At 41.4% G+C, this 22667-nt stretch overlaps 1 protein-coding gene across 1 annotated transcript in view; it reads right to left on the reverse strand.

Annotated features, from left to right (window-relative positions):
• Window positions 1-1252: 1252 nt before the first annotated feature.
• The window catches only part of CCDC83 (coiled-coil domain containing 83), a 46879-nt gene continuing 25464 nt past the window's right edge, over window positions 1253-22667 (reverse strand). The window contains exons 5-10 of the mRNA XM_052662513.1: window positions 20957-21048; window positions 15702-15770; window positions 10409-10530; window positions 6163-6239; window positions 5414-5622; window positions 1253-1414 (exon numbers count right to left, since the gene is read on the reverse strand). Of these exons, the coding sequence (XP_052518473.1) occupies window positions 1253-1414; window positions 5414-5622; window positions 6163-6239; window positions 10409-10530; window positions 15702-15770; window positions 20957-21048 (731 nt within the window). The remainder of the gene's footprint in view (window positions 1415-5413; window positions 5623-6162; window positions 6240-10408; window positions 10531-15701; window positions 15771-20956; window positions 21049-22667) is intronic.

Below are 22667 nucleotides of genomic sequence, written 5' to 3' on the forward strand. Positions count from 1 at the left end.
CATAAGGTTTACCATATTGCTTTTTAGTTTGGTAAATTTGGCTTTATATATTTTGAGATTATGTTATTATTTAGAATTGTTATGTCATCCTGATGAATTAATCTGCTTATTATCATGACATATTTTGCTTCATTTTCTCTTTTTCTTAACACTTCTTACCTTAAAGTCTACTTTAATAGTTTGGTCATACCACCTTCCTTTTGGTTAATGTTTGGTCAATCTATCTGTGGCCTTAGATTTAAAATGTGTTTCTTGTAAAAAGCTTTACAAGCAGAAGTAGCTTTAAAATGAAATGCCAGTGTCAAATTCAGGTACAGTCAGAGTGTCCTTGCCTTGTGGTACCAATAACAGGGAAGTAATGAAGGCCTTGGAAGGGGCCTCAGAAGTCTAGATCTGATACTGCTGACAGGAGACGGACCCCCCTACTTTCAATCCTTTTCCCCTTATGTTTATCTTTGGCTGCACTGGCCTTGGTTTCTGGCTTTTCTTGGCTGGGGGCTGCTCTCGCTGCGGTGTGCTGGGCTTCTCGCTGCAGTGTCTTCTTGTGGCCGAGCACTGGCTCAGGCGCACGAGCTTCAGTAGCTCGGGTCCAGGGCTCGAGAGCGCAGGCTCAGTAGTTGTGGCACACAGGCCCAATTGCTCCGCAGCCTGTGGGATCCTCCCCGGGCAAGCACTGAACTTGTGTCCCCTCCATTGCGAGGTGGATTCTTAACCACTGTACTACCAGGGAAGCCCTGGACCTCCCTACTGATGGACTATTTCTGCAAAACAAACTACCACCCTCAAATGGGTTTATAAAATGTGTCATATTCATTATAAATCATGTCAGGGTAAAGAAGAGTGGACTTGAATTGTGGACTGGCTATCATCCAGCACCCTCTGGGTGGGAAAGATGTACAGTCAGTGCTATGCAAACCTCTGAATTTTCCTCAGAAAATTTCTAAATGAACTATTTCATATGGGTATTCTAGATCAATCGGTAAAGGTCTAAGTGGTAGGCACCCTAGGGGACCATCTTGGTCCACTGTTATGCTCCTGAACACTTGAAATATGAAGTGTACTTTCATTTTTGTCTCTCAGGCCATGCAAGTAAATGAATAGCTGAATACTCAGAATTTTGATTTTAATTGTAATTATGACCTTTAGAAATATTCACTGCTTTAAAAATGGACCAAAGTGTAAATAAAATGGGCAAGTGATACACCTCAGTTCCCAAAAGAAAAGTACAGGAAATTGTTTTCACTTTTCAGTTTTAGAGAAAAGACTTCATCATTTTATAGGTGATGTGGCTTTCTGGGCTTCTGACATCTTCATAGAATTTGACTGGAGTTTCCTTCTCTTGGAAGTGGATGGTCATTTTCTTGCTCTCCACAGTCATGAGCTTCACTTCCAGGGGGCCCAGGTTTACATAATCCTGTGGTGAACAGACACAGAGGAGACAGGAGAGGTTATTTAGCAAGTTACCAGCCTTTGGCGGTCAGGTTTTATCTATTATAGTTGGCCTTTATCTGGCAGATTACATTGTGTCCTAATTGTCTGAATGCTGTATAACATGTGAAAAATAAGAGCTACTGTAAATAAAAAACTCAGTAAACGTATACACCCACTGGGTCATGGTAGGCAAGATCCCCCAAAGAGCAGGCAGCAAGTCTATAGAAGGCTTGTGTCTTGGGGACTTGGGCAGTGGGTCGGGGTGGCAGGGTGTGGGGAGTTGGGAGGCATCAATAGAGTAGGGAGATATATCCTCTATAAGCTCTTTAATCAGTAAAATAAAGTATTGGCTACATTTATATAGCCCTCTGCTGGCCAGGATATAACCACAGCAGAGTTTTCTATATTATTCACAATCAAAGGGACAGATCTGCTAACATCTTTGACAATGAATATCTTAATACTGAGCAAATCCATATGAGTTTTACACATTTCACAGGATCTACTGTAGGTATAAAGCTTACCACATTCTGCCAAACTAAATATAGTTTAACATAGCAACAAACAGAATGGGAAGTCTAATTGATATGAAATTCCACAGCTAACCCCAAACTGGGTTGAAACAGCTCCAGCCCTGTTCAATGTGTGCCTTCCTTTTGAAAGCTTCTCCAAGTCATACCTCCTCTTTTTGAACTCCTTCAACACTTCAGCAAACCTTTCCCGAGTGCCCACTGTGTGCCAGGATGTGTACCAAGTGTTGGGGCACAAGACTGTCACGGAGACAGAGGTATACATTCCCCCTGAACAGTAGTCAGCGATTGTCTTACCTGCTTTCTGCTAGCAACATGTGATTTAGAGTAGGGCCTGCCACACGGGCATCTTGAGACTATACTTCTTCCTGTTCTCCCCTTTAAATTCTCAAGCATCTAACAAGTACTTGGCATGTTGTGAGGTTATCAATAGACATTTATAAGAATTTAGGAGAATCAAAGAATGGAAAAGGAAGGCAATGTTTTATTGCTCAAAAATGCATATAACTGTATTTAACTTTTAAAATACACAATTCTAGAGCTGCAATAAATGCATGAGAGAAGAAAAGCAAATTAGTGGAAATGTACCATATATTTCAGAACCGTCTAGAGCAGGATTCTGAAGTGAAACCCCGTATTAGTCTGCTTGAGCTGCCACAGCAAAATACCATAGGCTGACTGACTGAAACAGCAGGAGTTTATTTCTCACAGTCCTGGAGGATGGAAGTCCAAGGTCAGGGGGCCAGCATGATTGGGTTCTGGTGAGAGCCCCTTTGCAGACGGGTGCCTTCTCACAGTGTCTCACAAAGCAAAACCTCTTCTTATAAGGTCACAGTCCTATCAAATTAGGACCTTTATGACCTCATATAACCTTAATTACCTCCTAAAGCCCCCATCTCCAGATACAGTCACAATAGGAGTTAGGGCTTTGAACATATGAGTTGGAGTGGGGGGCAGGAACACAGTTAAGTCCATAGCAATACAATACCATTTTCACCACATCAAGAACTTCCATGGAAAGTAAGAAGGTCTTAGAAGAGAACACAAGCAAAACATTCCCTGACATAAACTGTACCAGTGTTTTCTTAGGTCAGTCTCCCAAGGCCATAGAAATAAAGATGAAAATAAACAAATGGGACTTCAACTTACAGGCTTCTGCACAGCAAAGGAAGCCATAAACAAAACAAAGAGCCTGCAGATGGGAGAAAATATTTGCAAATGATGTGACAGACAGGGGCTTAATTTCCAAAATATACAAACAGCTCATACAACACGACAACAAAAAAAATGAAACAACCCAATCAAAAAGTAGGCAGAAGACCTAAAGAGACATTTCTCCAAAGAAGAAATACAGATGGTCGATAGATGCACGAAAAGATGCTCAACAATGCGAATTATTAGAGAAATGCAAATCAAAACTATAACAAGGTACCACCTCATACCAGTCAGAATGGTCATTGTTAAAAAGTCTACAGATAGCAAATGCTGGAGAAGGTGTGGAGAAAGGGGAACCCTCCTACACTGTTGGTAGGAATGCAAGTTGGTGCAGCCAATATGGAATCTAGTAGGGAGGTTCCCCAGAAAACTAAAAATAGAATTTTCATGTGATTCAGCAAATCCCACTCCTGGGCATATATCCAGACAAAACTATAATTCAGAAAGATACATGCACCCCTATGTTCATAGCAGCAATATTCACAATAGTGGAAGACATGGAATCAGCCTAAATGTCCATCAGCAGAGAAACAGATACGGGAGATATGGTACATGTATTCAATGGAATACTACTCAGCCATGAAAAAGAAAAATAATCCCATTTGCAGCAACATGGATGCAACTAGAGATTATCATATTAACACTAAGTGAAGTCAGTCAGAAAGAGAAACACAAGTACCATATGATGTTACTTATACATGGAATCTAAAATATGACCTAAATGAACCTACCTATGAAACAGAAACAAAACAAAATCAGGGACATAGAGAATAAACCGGTGCCTGCCACGGGGGCGAGGGGTGGCAGAGAGGGTAGGAAGGGGAGTTTGGGGTTAGCACATGCAAACTGGTATGTATATATAGAATGAATAAAGAACAAGGTCTTACTGTATAGCAAAGGGAACTATATTAATATCCTGTGATAAGCCATAATGGAAAAGAACATATCTATATCAGTCACATTATTGTACAGCAGCAGTGAACGCAATGTTGTAATTCAAGTTTGCTTAAATAAAACATGAATTTAGAAAAATAAATAAATTCAATGGATAAAGGCAAAAATAAAAGTAAAAAGGTCCTTCACTCAACCAAATGGTGTGGAATTTTGGAATTTTGTAGGCAGTTGTCCCCTAGCGTGAGGTCACTGTAACATGCCAGGTGTCCTGGTACCAAGATACCCGCGTGGGTGTTTGAGTGCTATAGAGTCTGCAACCTTGGTCTTTAAATTGTCATTTGATGGTAGCAGGACTGAGTTGTACTTAGTTAAAATGGTTTTTATTGACATTCAGTTTCTGCTGCTTTCTAAATCACTCTTTCTCCTATCAGACTTTAAGTTCTGGGAGAACTTTTAAGGTTATTGGTAGTACCAAGAAGGAAAACAGCAAGAGGTGGATATGAAAGTGACTGGAAGGTACCAAGAAGGTTTTAAAATTAAAAGGCTTGATAATCCAGGTTTTGCCTAATGGTGTTATGTGGCCATTTGTACTTTCCAAAGATGGTCACACTGATACACACGTCCTATCCCATGCTTTTCTTAAAATATGATGCTGACCTTCTTCTTTCAAGATGCAGGAGCTATGTTATTTCCCTTTGGGTGAAAATTTGTAGCTACACCAGATAGAAAATGATTGACTTGCTGGTGTAAGATTTCCATGTCATAGGAAACATTTGGTCTCTGGGACTGATGGCTTGGGAGAAGCCAGATACCAGAAGAAAGGGACAATAAAGGAGACCCGTGTCTGTGAGGAGACCCATGTGGAGAGGAACTGAGGCCCAAGCTCCGCCAGCATCACCTGGCCAGCCAGGTTGGTGAGCCTCCTCAGAGGTGGATCTCCCTGCCCAAACCCAGCCTTCAGCCAGCATGCGGGTGCGCCTGCCACGGAACTCAAGTGAAGACGGTCCACGGAAGACCTGGCCAAATTCCTAACCCACAGAAGCCTTGAAAAAGAATAAATGGTTATTGTTGTAGGCCACTAAGTCTTGAGGTAATTTATCACGTAGCCCCAGATGTACTGCCTTATACCATATACTGGTAATGGAGTTCTATCCATACATAGACGTAGCGAGCTGGGCAAAGGGAAGAGCGAAAATAGTATCTAGCAACAGGCGTGAATGGCAGGCCACTTTTACTAATAACTTGCAAATAGAAATTTTTAGTATATTTTTGGTTAATTTTCTCTACTAATTAATAAAACAACATTTTCTCTAGCAGTGAAGATGCCTTCTCATGAATCTTACCTTGAAATCCTGCTCATCCTCATACAGTAAGTATTTCATATCAGAGGCCCCAAACTCTATGCTTGAACTCTCTTCTTCATCTATCTTCAGAAGCTGGCCGAGTCTGCTGTCCTTGTGACTAAGATGAAAACCACTGCTCCCAAATGAGATGCTTGACGCGTCTCTGCTTTTCATGTCTATAGGTTGCGAGTCTGAGTTTTCTGGGATGACTGCGAAGAAATTAATTATGTACAGCTTTTGGACAGATAAAAATATAGCACGTATTCTCTGTGACATTTTGAATTTGAAAGTCCTTTGAGAATCTCCAGGAGGAGATGAATTTGAGAATTAGAAATGTAGAATCGAGGTATCAGAGTGAGAGGGAATCCCATTGTGAGCAACCATGTCTAAGGTGCATGTCCCTGCATCAGCTAATAAGTTAGCATAATCGTACGGGGGTCTGTGAGTATGCTGGCCTTTAGGTTGGTTGGCTGAACCAAAGTGCAAACCACACTGGTATAGGCATCATCCTATCCCTCTTCACCAGCTTCTAGTTCATTCACTGTGACACATGGTGACTTTGATTTGAAAACAGGGCTAAGGAAAGGAGATGGATTGGGTCAGCTCTGCAAGGACAAGAGGAAGGTAGAGGAGCTGGCAGGTATCTACCCCCTGAATCACTCTCGGCTATGAGATGCCTGTCCATAATAAGAACCTCAATAAGTGTTGGCCAAATTTTTTAAAAAATTACCATTACAATAAAATAATACCTTTATGTGTTTCTGACAACTCCAAAGGCACTTCAGGTGGTACTTCCTGCCCAACAGCCTGGGTAAGATACAGTCGCCTACAAACAAATAAGACAAGTAGTCTGTCAGCCAACAAATGTTGTAGCCCCTGCTCAGGAGTGTCTATCTCTCTGCTGGGAGCTGGAGATGCACAGAGGAAAAAGGGGCATCAGGCCCAGTGGGGTAGCAGACAAGATGACAGTGTTTCATGATGATGGTTTTTACCAGGATGGGTAATTAGCACAGTGTCAGGAGTGCTGTGGTCTTCCCACATGGTACAGAAGTGAAGAATCTGCCTACAGATGCAGGAGATGCAAGAGACGTGGGCTCAGTCCCTGGGTCGGGAAGATCCCCTGGAGGAAGAAATGGCTACTGACTCCAGTACTCTTGCCTGGGAATTCCCATGGACAGAGGAACCCGGTGGGCTACAGTCCATGGGGTCAAAAAGACAAGACTGAATGACCGAGCACCCGGGCGTGTGCGCACGCGCGTGCACACACACACACACACACACATGCACACACACAAGAAGCGAGCACACACACACACACGTGCACACACACAAGAAGTGAGCACACACACGTGCACACACACAAGAAGTGAGCACACACACACGTACACACACACAAGAAGTGAGCACACGCACACGTACACACACACAAGAAGTGAGCACACACACGCACACACGCACACACACACACAAGAAATGAGCACACACACACACACATACACAAGAAGTGAGAGAAGCACCAGATTTAGTCTTAGGAGGTGAGGAAAGGTTTCCAGGAGGAGATGACCCCTGAGTCAAGTTCTGAAACACCAAGAGATATTTGTCAAGGAAGAGCTTGGGGTGGGGGGTGTGTCCCATGATAAGGGAATAACAGACAAAGTCCGAGAAATGAGAGTGGTTACCCCACCAGTTACATCACTGGTGCAGGAATCCAGATGAGGAATGATGGTGGCCAGCACGGGATGGATTTGAAAAAGAAAAAGAGAGAGAAAAAGACAAGACAACGAGCAGTAGGAAACCACGATGGCATCACGCTTTCACTGAGTGGCGTGTCCCAGCTACAAGCCTGGTGAGCTGTGCGTGTGCAGCTGCAGCTCTCTGTGCTGCGGAGGCCCATGGAGTTTTCCCTCAGAAGACACGATACCTTGGAAGCTGTGTGTGGCATTTCCATGAAGTTTACAAGTGACCCTTGCAGATACGCTAACAACCCTTCATGCTCAGCCAGCCAGCATCCAGAGTGAATCCCCTGGATTACAGGCTGTTAGTTTCTTAAAGCACACGAACAAAGTATCATCCGAGATACTTATAGCTCCAACAAATGATGTCACTGCATACGATAGTTATCTCTTAAAACCTTCTTGAGACTTGGTGAAGGTGTGTCTCGGTGAAGCTCTGGTCTGCGGGTGGTCAAGTCTGAGGCCGCAGAGTTCTCTGCCTCTTGAATGACTAAGATCTTACTAAACACTGTGGCCTTCACAAGTCTGGCTTCTCTCTTAATCATAGGTTTCTTGCCACTTTTGGACCACCACAGGGCAGCAGCACTTGGTGTCTGATGGTGCGGAAAACATTTCAAAGAATGCCATCATATGAAACTGGTGTTAGATAGATTTGAGGTACTGGTTCCCCTAGACTCAGCTCTGTGGCACTGAAGTCCCTGGGCAGTCACCTCTAGCTTACTCATCTCATCTAATGTTTCAAACAAATCCTGCAATGCCTTATTGGAGTCATGAAGGAAAGCCTTGAGGGAGGTCTGATGGGAAATAGAGGATTAATAACTCTATTAGCTAGAATATTCGATTCTTCATCCAAATAGGAAAGAAGAGAACTTTTTACACGTTCACTGGGTACACTTCACCTCTATTTCTCAACTAGGATAGACAGGACTAAATTCTCAACAAAGAGGTGGAATGGACAGTTGTCGTAAATTACATACTATTTATTATTTTGACTTGAAAACGGGTACAGTAAAAGTTCCTAAGGACACTTGACATTTTCCTTGTGGATCAGCAGCGTAACAGATAACTAAGGGTTTGCACATATCTCTGTTTCTTTATGTGGTCTTTCTAAAATGTCCTAAACACTTCTCTTGAAGGAATTTACAGTCTAGGAGGGAAGCAGGTGTTAAGTAAGTAATCGCTAGTGTGATAAATGCTAGTTACAAAGGAAAAGTTCAGGGTGTCCTGGACGTATACACCAGGCACCTTCTAGAAACACAATCTGTGTTGTTTCTGTCCCCTCAGATGGATTTTGATTTTATCTCTCTCAACTCTGAAGCAAGACTAAGTACTCATGTCTCCCACTAAAGAAAGCCAGCCCACAAAGCGCAGACGAACAATGTGGGTTTTACCAAGGATTTCTGTGAGGGAAGCTAGAGGACAGGGCGAAATGACATCACAACAAATCACACAACTTCATGAAAGCCCTCTTTAAAACGTGCTCATCTCCCTTCCTGTCCTTGCCAAACTCTCTGTATCCTGGGAAGGAATTCCGCTTTATTATAATGAGCATTTCACCTGCACATCAGCACTGAATCCAGAACAACAGACCGAGCTGACCGAAGCAGGAAGTGAGGTGGGCAGTTTAGAGGGTATCTCTTTCTGGAGGTTTGGGTGGTTTGGAAGAGAGAGAAAGGGCACAGCAGGGAACAGGTGGAGCAGTGGCTAGGAGGCCTGGCTGGCAGAGATGCGTGATTACAAAGAGATGTGGGCAGCAGGCGCTACACGGCAGAGGCTGTCTGGGTGTGGAACTGGAGAGGTGTCATAGGGAAGGAGGCTGGCAAAAGACAGCATTGCCCCTGGGGGGACAGTGAGGCCCCCGCCCCCTAGGGACCCTTAAGGGCATCAGCTCAAGAGATGGAAGTGCAGGAGTCCTGTAGGAAGCCAATTCATTCAGCCCGATCGCCCACTTCGCCTACTGGTACCTACCGCCCCGGGGCAGTGGACAGATGGTGGAAGGGAGCAGGTGACTCTTCCTCTGTCCTGCCCACCCAGTGTTCAGACTATAAAGTCATCCTGCTGTCTCCCAACTTCTCCAGTCTTGTATCTTGACAGCCATCATTTAGCTCAGCAAAAAACAAAAACAAAAACAAACAACCTGCAACTTACCCATATCCACCCTTCCTGGAACACATTAGGAAGTTTGCCATCAATAAATACTTTACTGGGTCTCAAACAGTACTTCTCCCATGCCACACAAACAACAGAACTACTTGGGTGTAAATGTTTTCCTGGGCCTTCCATCATGTTGAACTTCTCTGCCCAGACGCAGATATTCTTCTCCCATCTTGCACATGTACACCCTACATTTGAGTGGTTTGATTCCTCTGTCTTTCTAAGCATGTTCTTGTTCAAATTATGAATGCCACTTCGTTTTAATTCCATATTGTATGTGCTCAGTCACTCAGTTGTGTCCGACTCCTGGTGGCCCCATGGGCTGTAGACTGCCAGGCTCCTCTGCCCATGGAATTTTTCAGGCAAGAATACTGGAGTGCGTTGCCATTTCCTCCTCCAGGGGATCTTCCCAATTCAGGGACTGAACCCACATCTCTTGCGTCTCCTACATTGGCAGGTGGAGTCTTGACCACCAACGCCACCTGGGAAGCCCAATTCCATATTCCAGGGCTCTGATTTTCCATCAAGATTGGTATATTAAGACTTATTTTGTCAGACAAGGAAAAGCAGTAATCTAAAATGCAAAGCCATATACACATTTGATTTCACTTATGCAGAAATAAATGTGACTTGGAATGCCAGGCTATTTTCTATGCCTAGAAAGTAGTTTGGCTCTTTCATTAACTGTCAGAGGAAACCATTCTATAGTCTACAAGGTAACCAGGAGTCCCAGACACCTCCAGAAGGCGCCCACAAGTTGATCACTCCCTCCTCCTGTGCTCTGGCTTTGCACCCATACTTCTTCTGCTGTATTATTATGCATTTATTTTTATGCCCAATTCCCCTGCTGGCCCAGAGGTTTCTGAAGGACAGCAGTTGTGATATTCATAGTAAATGTTTGCTATTATGAACACAGTGCAATGTTAGAAAAAGCAAGTCAAAGTTTGCCTTGTAGCAACGGTCAATGGTGATAAATTTACAGTTTCCCCATGGCCATTTTGTGAGTGTCTTTCTTTTCAACTATTAAAGAATTGTCATCTTAAAAAAAATAACTTTTTACAGATCCAGATGTTTAAAAAAATATTCCTAACTATGTAATGACTCTCACCTGGGTATCTTGAGATCCACAAGTCTGCAGTTGAATAGCTGATCAATAAGAACCAAATTTTCTTCTTCCAGCTCATGAATAGCATTTTCCAGTTCTTCCACTTCCTTCCTGTGATTTGCAATCTATTCTCAGGAAAAGGAGAATAGGTGTTAGTTTTCCACAAGAAATTTAACTTTAAAAAATGCATTTGGTGGAGAGGAAGATCTATCCTGTATTGTTTATTACTGTGTTTGCTCCAAGAAAGAAGGGATGGGACGGACTTCATTCCAAGTCATTTTAGGCAGAACTTGGTTTCCTGATTAGGCAGTTATTACTGAATGGCAAGAATTTCCTTTCCTACTCTGCAGGAACATCACTGGATTTATGTGCCCTGGAGGCAGAGATAAATAAGAAAATAAGACTATTTATCAGTCTGGTATTAATACTTAAATGAGGATCTATCAAAGGTTAATGATAAACAACACAATGAAAATTAATAGCACTGGGGAAAAATCTGTACTATGGCATTTAAAAACAGAGAAGTACAAGCCTAGGAGTCCTTTCTATCAGTTTCTGTATGACAACTATATTCTGAGTGTGCTGGAGTCATTCTGAGAAATATCAGATAGCTGAGATGTTATTCATTCATTCATGAAATTGTACTGTATCAAAAACTATAGTGCACTTTGGGAACAAAGGACCAACAAGACGCAATAACCTTCGAGGGTCTCTTAGCTTAATGGGAAGGAGAGGGATAGCAACAGAAGACAGCATGATGAAATATAATGATGGAAGCCATCCAGGTGCGGTGGGAGGAGGGCACGTTTCACCCCACGTCTGCCAGGTATTGGGGGTGGGGGAAGGAGAATTAATGGAAGAGATGACCTCCATTCTGGATCTTGAAGGCAAAGAAGGGATTCTCTAGCCAGACGAGAGAGGATATATTCTAGGCAGAAGGAACCACACGTATTAGGCACCACTATTTTGCTGTAGATAGAAACAAAATGGGCATGGGGACAAGTAGGAGAAGAACTGGACAAATGTGGGAGCCAAATAATGCGAAGTAGTCTGATTTTTATCTTGCAGGTTAGGCAGTAGGTCCATTCATAGACATAGCAGGGTTAATTAACTTTAACTGCAGAAACGTGGCCAACTCAAACATGAACACAACTTGCTGGTTCTGTTGATAGAGTTCCCATCAATCTTTCAGAAATGTATTTTGATAATTTTTGGTCTAAAGAAGGCTTGATCATGGGGAGACTATATAGAAGAATGTTACTAGATAGAACCCCCAACTTACCTCTCTGCCCCCCGAAACAGCATGAGCTATGCAGGTGCTGGATTGAGTGGTGCTAATGGGTGGAAGTCAGGGTAATAGCAGAATTAAGAGTGTAAAATAGAAAGTGATCAGCTGGTGAGAATGATAGAAAGATAGCTGGGAAAGGTACTATGTCTCTCGAGGGAACATGATGAAAGAAGAAAGGCACAGGGGAGGCGTATGCATTATCCCTTATGAGGAGTTGCCAAGAGTGTAACTGAGATGAATACTTGGAAAGAGATGACTAACACAGTTTTGATTTGCAGTTGAAGTTACTGTATTTTGGAAGCATTCAGTATATTCCCACATGCATATCTCTTTCACATAAGTCATTTATTAAATGCCTGAATTCTTACTAAGGGTAAATTCTTGCTTGAGGTAGATGGATACAAAATTCAACGAAGCATGGTTCCTTCCCTCAAACTAGGAAAGAAATCTACAAATCCAGTGAACAAATACATAAACAATTATAAAGCAATACCAGTGTCATAGAAAAGGCTTAAAGATGAAAAGAACAGCATCCTAACCAATTTCACAAGGCAATTTAAGTCCATAACTCTACATCACCAAGTTAATGGTTGGTGTTTTAGGATCTCATATTTTACGAGATTATCAGCTTGATTACAAGCCTGAATGCCTTAAGGAGAAATTTATAATTTTCAAATGTCAAAGGATGAGAAAGAAATTATAGTTAGAGGTTATAAAAGAAAGAATGAATAGAATGTTTGGAAAAGTTTGATCTCAGGGCTTGGCATAACTGGGAGGCAGCATGCACAGTTCTTGGTCTTCTGGCAAGCAGGGAATGAGGGCCCTTTGGGGGGAGTTAAGTCCCATCTTTCAAGCTACAGATAACCTGTGACATCCCTTATGCCTTTAGAGTACTAAGTAAGGTTCTCAATTGTTGTCTCCCTCTCAATCTTTTGAAATGTTAGGGAAATGAAAACAAATTCCCTTTTTACAGCTGTATCAATACCTTTAGATTCTGCAGGAAGGGTCTTAACTGGTGCCTCAGATGGTAAAGAATCCACCTGCAAAGCAGGAGACCCAGGTCTCATCCCTGGGTTGGAAAAATTCTCTGGAGAAGGAAATGGCAACCCACTCCAGTACTCTTGCCTGGAGAATCCCATGGATGGAGGAGCCTGGTGGGCTACAATCCATGGGGTGGCAAAGAGTAGGACATGACTGAACGACTAATACCATCACACTTTTTCTGGGGTAAGAAAGTATAAAGAAGGAAATGGAAGACCTCTTTTCCCTCCCAGCCCCTGCTTCTCCCCAGATACCCAAGAAATGTACTTAAGAAATTGGAAAGGAATAATTCAGGCAACTAGGATCCTGATTAAAATGTATGCTCTTAAAATTTTCCCCTGCAAGAACCAAGTTAGCTTTATGCCTCCTCACATTTGAAACTTCGATTGCTAACCTCTTTGAATCTCTGTCTAGTTTTTCCAGCTTTCCATTTAAGTTCAAGTTATTTGGAAATTTGAATTTTCTTCATTTTTCTAATAAGCATGCTAAATAAACTCAGATAAAGTCATTTAATGAGACCTAATATCCCTCCCAGAGATCTAAGCTTTTTGGTTATTGTTGAAGAATAGTTTAATGGAGAAATATTTGGGAGAGTTCCAGTGTTAAATATCCCTTGTTATTCATTCTTAACCTTTTTCAAAGAAATTAATTAGCATACATTGTTCTATTTCCAGGCAATTTTCAATTCCTGTGATAGTACTTATAACCAGAAATGGTTTTAATTAATTTTGTGAGTAAATTTAATAACAGTATAATGAATATTTATTGAAATAAAGAGAAATTGAATATATTGAATTTCTTTGAGATGATTTTGTTCTTTAATAATGAGCTCTTTTTGCTCATGATTAAATTAAACTTGACATCTTTCTGTCTTTTATTTCCACTGAATTATGAAAATTAAAAAATAAAACAAAACAAAATGTAATTTGTGGCTTTAGTAGGAAGGACCAAGGCACCAAACAGTCTTTCTTATCAGTCAGATATAAATTTTTGTAGTCATTTTCTCTGAACCTAATGTCTATGATATCTTAACAGAATTTAAGATCTGAATTGTTAAATTATTACTGGGATCATACTGTTATATTTAGTAAAAGTATAAGGACTAAGTTCCTCTATAATATTCTTGAACTGTTGAGCTCACCTTGAGTTTGTTTAAATTAATTTTTTTTTTAATTGAGGATTCATCTTGATTAGTTTTGGAAATAGTAGGAATTCCTACTCACCATGACTTTATAAAGGCAACTCTAAGATAATTGTCAATATCACAGAAAGCATATTTATTTAAACATTTTTTGTTTGTTAGACTCACCAACTCTATTCAGTCAAATGAGAGCAAGGAAAATAGAAATGAAGCTGATGGTGAAAATTTTACCTTGGGTGTCTGAGCAGATGGTGAAAAAGGAAATGCAGGAAAAGACGATCTAAGAAGAAATGTAATAAATTTCAGGTGTGTTGAGTTTGAAGTACCTATGTGACATCCATGTGGAAATATTCAGTTATTGAATTGTATGAACTATTTGTATATTTTGGAAATTAAGTCCTTGTTGTTTGTATCATTTGCAAATATTTTCCTCCCAGTCCATAGGTTGTTCTTTCATTTTGTCTGTGGTTTTCTTTACTGTGTGAAAGCTTTTAGGTTTGATTAGATCTCATTTGTTAATTTTTGCTTTAATTTTTATTGTCTTGGGAGACTGAACTAAGAAAATATTGCTAAGATTTATGTCAGAGAATGTTTCACCTGTATTCTCTCCTAGGAGTTTTAGGGCATCACATTTAGTCTTATATTTAGCTATTTTGAGTTTAATTTTGTGTATGGTGTGAGGGAGTGTTCTAGCTTCATTGATTCACATGCAGCTGTCCAGCTTTTACAACACCGCTTGAAGAGACTATCTTTTCCCCAGTGTATATCTTGTTTTGTTGAAGATTAATTGACCATAGGTATGCAGGTTTGTTTCTGGGCTCTCTACTCTGTCGCATCAATTCATATGTCTGATTTTGCCCTAGCCATGCTGTTTGGATCACTGTAGCTTTGTAGAATTCTCTGAAGTCTGGGAGGGTTATGCCTCCTGCTTTGCTTTTTCCTCAGGATTGCTTTGGCAAGTCTGTGTCTTTTCCATAAATTTTAGGATTATTTGTTTCAGTTTTGTGAAAAATGTCATGGGTAAGTTGATAGGGATGGCATGAAGTTTGTAGATTGCTTTGGGTACTATGGCCATTTTAACAATATTAATTCTTCTAATCCAGGAGCGTATAGGACATCTTTCCATTTCTTTGAATCATCTTCAGTTTCCTTTATCAACGTTTTGTAGTTCTCAGCATGTCTTTCGCCTCCTTCGTGAAGTTTATTCCTATATGCTATTTTTAAAGTGTGATTCTAAAAGAGATTGACTGTTTGCATTCCCTTTCTGATATTTCACTGTAAGTGTAAAGAAATACAACTAATTTCTGAATGCTAATTCTTGTGTCCTGCTACCTTGTTGAATTAGTTTCTCAGTTCTAGTAGTTTTTGTGTGTAGTCTTTAGAGTTTTCTATATACAGTATCCTGTCATCTGCATATAATGACAGTTTTACCTCTTCCATGCCAATTTGAATACCTGAAGAGACTATTTAAAACCGGAGAGAATGAGGTTAGAATGATCCTTCAGCCTTGCTTCCATCAGTCAGGAGCAAATAGGGTCCAGAGGAAGGCCAGGTCAGTTTTAGAACGTCAAGAAGTTTTAGACACTTGAGTGTACTGTATGAAAATTGTGACACCAAAAATGACTTCTGGTTATTATTGAAATAATTTATGGTGTTCATTGAGTAACAGCTTGTAATAAGATTAGGACTCCACTTGAATTTCATTTTACCTCGGTCAGTCACATATCCATGCTTTCCCCATGACTTCAGCTCATAAATAAAAGTCATTTCCAGTTCAGAAAAATGAGAAAGAAGAAATTGTATTCATTTTTTTAAATTCCACTTACCTCTTTTTTGAGCCAGTCATTCTCCCAGATCTCTCGATAGCTACCCTTGTCAATGAACCTTAGAGCATTCTAAAAAAAAAAAAAGATTTTTTTTTTCTGTATTAAAGAAGTGCTGCCACAAAGCATTTCACATTTTTTTTTTTTAGCAATGATGATACGCAATCAACTTAATCGAACATTTTAAATTATGGTTTCCAGTAACTTTGGGAATATGCCCAAAAACATTGTGTCCCATTGTTCTTTCTTTATTATCCTATTGTGCTATTTTTCCTGATTTAGATTGCCTAACGTAGATGATTGAAAGAACTGGACAGTGGTTGTCCAATCAATTTGGCCGCTGGTGTGACTGAATCTGACTGCCGAGGTAAAATCAGTCATGAAGGGACCTGCTTCGCCGTTACACTAAGTTAATTTTATGCACTCATTTTGGCTGTGCTGGGTCTTCGGCACTGCTGGGGATCTCCTCTGGTTGTGGCGTGCAGGCTTCTCACTGTGGGGGCTTCTCGGGTCGTGGAGACGGGCTCCAGAACGTGCCGACTTCAGTAGCGGCCGCACCGGGCTGTGGAGCCCAGGCTCAGCAGCTGCGGCACCCGGGCATAGTTGCCCCACCGCACGTGGGATCTTCTCAGATCAGGGATCGAACCCACGTCTCCTGCATTGGCGGGTGGACTCTTCACCAACAGGGAAGCCCTGTTCCACCATTAAGATGGCTAAACTGCAGTGATCAAACTTTCTTCAAGTTTATGGTCACAGGCATAATTTAACATGTAGCAAGAGCAAAGATAGATGATATAACTACCTTTTAAATCTGAAACATTTCTGCATGTCAATAACAACAACGTACCTATTTATAAACCTAATAGCAAATAGTTGCAGGTTAGCAGGCTATAGCTATGTCCTCTCCTGGAGAAAAGCATTTTAAATGAAGCAAATAGGGAAAGCCTTACTTTATCAGTATGATCATAAAATGTAATTTCATCTTCAGTTACTAGAATCTTTACAGTTTGACCCAAAGGAATTTTATAGTGGACAACAGGTCACATTTATATGTGAGGTACTTTTACATGGATGAAAGTGAAAGTTGAAGTTGCTCAGTCATGTCCGACTCTTTACAACTCTATGGACTGTAGCCCGCCAGGCTCTTTTGTCCATGGAATTCTCCAGGCAAGAATACTGGAGTTGCCATGCCCTTCTCCAGGGGATCTTCCTGACCCAGGGATCGAACCCCAGTCTCTCCCACATTGCATGCAGATTCTTTACTGTCTGAGCCACCAGGACACCACACAACAAAGTAACTGAAGGACACAACCAAAAAAAGAGAAATTGAGAAAAATATTCAGGCTCATAAACATGGATTGAAAGAATTTAAAACTATGTTAAAGGTAATTTTTAGTAAGTGTTTTGAGTAGGAAGATTTGCAATAAATTCCTTTTAAAAAAAATCATGTTAATTAAACAAGAGTGAATCTCCATTTCCCAGGAACCATATAAAAGTTCAGCTCCAAATGGTAAGACTAAAGTTTATGTAGACATAGAATTTTCTTTGAACAGAAGTAGGAAGTAGCTCATAAATGAATTTAGTTAGCTAATGACCTATTTCACTAACAATGGAGTAGTGTTTCCAGCTTTGACTACACATTAGAATCTCCAGGATATTTTGAAAAATTCAAAAGCCCAGGCAAAGTCTCAGGCCAATTACCAGAGCATCTTTGCGAGTGGGACCCAGGACCCACTTGGGTTAAACAAATTTTCCAGGTGACTCTAATAAGCAACTGTATGTTAGTTGCTCAGTTGTGTCCGACTCTTTGCGACTGTAGCTTGCCAGGATTCCCTATCCATGGAATTCTCCAGGCAAGAGCACCGGAGTGGGTTGCCATTTCCTTCTCCAAATAAGCAGCTAAGGTTGCACAAAAGTAGATTTAGAAGTTAACTACGTGATGAAATATGGGCTTCCTTGGTGGCTCAATGGTAAAGAATTTGCCCACAATGCAGGAGATGGAGGTTCAATCCCTGAGTTTGGGTGGTGCCCTGGAGAAGGAACTGGCAACCCACTCCAGTATTCTTTCCGGTGAAATCCCCATGGACAGAGGGGCCTAGTGGGCTACAGTCCATGGGGATACAAAGAGTTGGACACAACTTAGTGACTACACCACCACCACCATCCACATGATAAGATGGCCAGAAAAAAATGAGAAAAATTCATTCACTTATGCGAGTGTTTGGCATTATGTGGAGAAAAGAAAACGTACAGCGTGATGATTAAGAGTAATGATCTGAAAAAGACGTCTTAAAGGTCAATTCCGCCACATGCTCCGGGAAAGTCACAAAGTTTCTCTGGTCTCTGTCTTCTTACTAGCAAGTCTCTCCCTTATAGTATTGTTGAGAGATTTTAATGTAAAATACTAGGAGCAGTATTGGGGGCAATCTTCATTATATACTGAATGTACCTACTGAAAGGATATTTGATTGACATATGCATTTTTAACCATCTTAACTATGATCAGATCACTTATTGATTTCACCGTTTAATCATATTCAGTTACATAGGGGCGGGATTGCATGGGCAAGCAAAACCATTGATCAGTTCCCCTCCACATCCTGTTTTTGTGTAATTCAGTAAAAATTGTGCAATGGCATAGGAATACTGAAAGAACAATCGAACCAAAAGGGAAGCAAGAAACAATAGCAACTGAAATTCAGTGAAGAACTCTAGAAAAGGCCAGATGCTTATCAATCCAAAGAAAGGATTGTCCAGATAGAGAGACAATCCCAGCTGGGATCTCACAGATTTAAGACACAGTCTGGAGCAAGATGATAATGAAAGTGAAAGGCGCTCAGTCGTGTCTGACTCTTTGTAACCCCATGCACTATACAGTCCATGGAATTCTCCAGCCCAGAATACTGGAGTGGGTATCCTTTCCCTTCTCCAGGGGATCTTCCCAACCCAGGGATGGAACCCAGGTCTCCTGCATTGCAGGTGGATTCTTTACCAGCTGAGCCACAAGGGAAGCCCAAGAGCAAGATGAGGGACAGTGGAAAGGAAAAAGAAGCAGATATTTTGGACAAAACAAAGATTAGAAAAGATGAATTCAAAATTATATCTCAAACATTTTTTTATATCCTCAATTGTTAAAGCTCCACCAACCTAAGAGAGCTCCAGGAGCTCTCTTAGAGCTCCAGCTCCTAACAGAGTAAAGTGTACTCACTTAGGTTTGCATATGTAAGAAAGTACTTTTTAGACAAATTATGTTTCAGCCTATGCTGCTGCTGCTGCTAAGTCACTTCAGTCGTGTCCGACTCTGTGTGACCCCATAGACGGAAGCCCACCAGGCTCCCCCATCCCTGGGATTCTCCAGGCAAGAACACTGGAGTGGGTTGCCATTTCCTTCTCCAATCCAAAATTTCACAATTTGTATAGTCATTATTATTATGCTTAAAAATAACTGAATATTAATTTCCAGAGCTCTTGCTCTTATGAGGCACCATGCTACTTAAATCATCTCAGTCCTCATATTATTCATTAAAGGTAAATATTAGTATTATTATTGTCCCTTTTTTATAGACTGGGAAACCAAAGCCCAGAAAAGTCAAGTATAAATTCAATTTATACACTGGGCTTCCCTGATAGTTCAATTGGTAAAAAATCCACCTGCAATGTGGGAGACCTGGGTTTGATCCCTGGGTTGGGAAGATCCCCTGGAGAAGGGAAAGGCTACCCACTCCAGTATTCTGGCCTGGAGAATTCCATGGACTGTGTAGTCCATGGGGTCACAACGAGTCAGATGAGACTTTCACTTTCACATTCAAACTTTCAAGTGGTGGAACTGTGATTTAAACTAAACTAACTTCAGAGTCTTCCCAGGTGGCACTAGCAGTAAAGAACCCACCTGCCAATGCAGAAGACTGAGACCTGGGTTTGATCCCTGGGTTGAAAAGCTCCTCTGGAGAAGGGCATCGCAGCCCACTCCAGTATCCTTGCCTGGAGAATCCCATGGAGAGAGGAGTCTGGAGGGCTATAGACCATGAAGTCGCAAGGAATCGGACACGACTGAAGAGACTTAGCATGCACGCCTAACTTCAAAGCCCATGTTCCTGATCATTGTAATACACTGCAAAGAAAGAAATGGGCATGGGGGGGGATTGTTTTTTAAGGAAACTGAAATACAGAGAGAATGGGTCTTGGAGGGTGAAATAAGTAAAGTGAAGTTGCTCAGTTGTGTCCAACTCTGTGACCCCATGAACTGTAGCCTACCAGGCTTCTCTGTCCATGGGATTTTCCAGGCAAGAGTACTGGAGTGGGTTGCCATTGCCTTCTCCAGGGGATCTTCCCAAACCAGGGATCGAACCCAGGTCTCCTGCATTGCAAGCAGACACTTTACCCTCTGAGCCACCAGGGTGAAATAAGTGAAGGGTATTAAGATGTCCAAGCCTCCAATTATAAGATAAGCCAGAAGAATTTAATGTACAGTATAAGGAATGTGATCAATAATAACCCTGTAAGGGGATAGATGGTTACTAGATATATCATGGTGATCATTTCAGAATTTATGCAATTGTCAAGTCTCTATGTAGTACACCTGAAACTAACACAATTCAGTTCAGTCAGTTCAGTTGCTTAGTTGTGTCCGACTCTTTGTGACCCCATGGACTGTAGCACGCCAGGCTTCCCTGTCCATCACCAACTCGCAGAGGTTACTCAAACTCCTGTCCATTAAGTCAGTGATATCATCCAGCCATCTCATCTTCTGTCATCCCCTTCTTCTCTTGCCCTCAATATTTCCCAGGATCAGGGTCTTTTCCAATGAGTCAGTTCTTTGCATCAGATGGCCAGCATATTGGAGTTTCAGCTTCAGCATCAGTCCTTCCAATGAATATTCAGGACCAATTTCCCTTAGGATGGACTGGTTGGATCTCCTTGCAGTCCAAGGGACTCTCAAGAGTCTTCTCCAAGACCACAGTTCAAAAGCATCACTTCTTCACCACTCAGCTTTCTCTATAGTTCAATTCTCACATCCATACATGACTACTGGAAAAACCATAGCTTTGGCTAGACAGATCTTTGTTGGCAAAGTAATGTCTCTGCTTTTTAATATGCTGTCTAGGTTGGTCATAACTTTTCTTCCAAGGAGCAAGCGTCTTTTAATATAATTTAAATTAATAACATAATAGTATACATCAATTTAAAATTTTGAAGTTCTGTGTGAGAAGAATAAAAATCTACTATAAAAAAGAAAAGAAAAGAAAATTGACATATACCTCTGTGGCCCATTCCTTCTTTTGGTCCAGTTGCAACAAAGTTTCTCTGATTATTCTCTTTCTAGCATCTTCCAGGGTGATTTTATACTGTTCTTTAAACAGAAAATTAGAAAGCTTGAGATCCAAGGTAAAACGATCAAGTTGTAAACTTTATCTTCCATGATCCTCACCTCTCCTTTCTTCATGTTTTTTCCCCTGAATTTTCAAAGTACCATCTTACTGAAAAATCTAATACCTTTAATTAGCCAAAATGCTCCAATAATTTACTAATGCCTTAATGGGAATTTGTTGGAGATGGTATCTCTCATGCATGTCTGTATTTTTAAAGGATTTCCAATGCTTTAGTACCTCTGAAGCCGTCTACCCTTCATATCAGACAACATCTGATTCCACAACATAAATATGAAGAGATTTGATTATACACTGAAGTAGCATCCTGTACATCTAACGCCATCTAACTAAATTTCCAATATTCTTGGCACACGTTTCCTGGGACAGGAAAGACAGAATGAGGAGAGGAGAGGGAGGCGGAGAGGGGCTGGGAAAATCAGCAGACTGGGTCTGAGTTGGGCTCAGAGCAAGAGGGGAGAACAGAGATGCAAAGAGCAGGATGCGCTGTCCTCTGCAGATTTTCTTACATTATAAATGTCGGACCTGAGAGAGCAAAGGATCACAAAATTTGGGGCCTTGAATGATGCTGAGAGATCATATAATCAACACTTCTGTTTAAGGAAAGCAAGATAAAGTGACATGAGGGCTGCTTTAGGAAGTGGAGAGAAATGAATCTGGATACATGAGTCTCGTTTGTTCATTCTTTCTTTTATTCAGGAAATCATCACCAAGTTCTTTTGCTGTACACGACACTATTTAAGGCACTGGGAATATTACCAAATGAGAGACAAAACTCCTGCCTTTATGACACATACATCCTGGTGGGGAAGCCAGTGAATAATATTTTAGGTGGTGAGGCATGTGATGAAGAAAAACAAAAATTCTCAGTCTGCCCCGGTGATGCAGTAGGTAAGAATCTGCCTGCCATTGCAGGGACACAGGTTTGATCCCTGGTCCAGGAAGATTCCACATGCCGTGGAGCAGCTAAGCGTGTGTGCCACAACCACTGGGCCTGTGCTCTAGACTACGGGGACCACAGGTACCAAGCCCACGTGTTGCAACTACCGACACCCAAGTGCCTGGAGTGTGTGCTCCCCAACGAGAGAAGCCGCCGCAATGAGAAGCCTGACCACTGCGACAAAGAGTAGCCCCCGCTTGCTGCAACGCGAGAACGCCACGCAAAGCAATGAAGACCCAGCACAGCCAAAGTGAAAAGGGGAAAACAATAGAAAAACTAAACATTTCTAGTTTAGATAGAGTGAGCAGAGAAAGCTTTTTTGAGGAGGTAATACCTGACTGAAGACTGAATACAGTGATGTAGTCAGCCGTGTGCAACAGGAGGGCAGTGTATCCTCCAAATCAGATTCGTCAGAGTTGTGCTCTATGATGACATCAGTGTTATATGTCCCCATTAGATGTGTTTTATTTATAACAGTTGGCAGATAATTATTTGGAAGTCAGACACTACTGTCTCCTACAAATGATGTTGACAGTTATGGTTGTAGCCTTTGCCTCCTCCAGGGGATCTTCCCAACCCAGGGATCAAACCCAGGTCTCCTGAATTGCAGGCAGATTCTTTACCAACTGAGCCACAAGGAAA

This window comes from Budorcas taxicolor, chromosome 25 (genome assembly GCF_023091745.1).
Source record: "Budorcas taxicolor isolate Tak-1 chromosome 25, Takin1.1, whole genome shotgun sequence".
NCBI lineage: Eukaryota > Metazoa > Chordata > Mammalia > Artiodactyla > Bovidae > Budorcas > Budorcas taxicolor.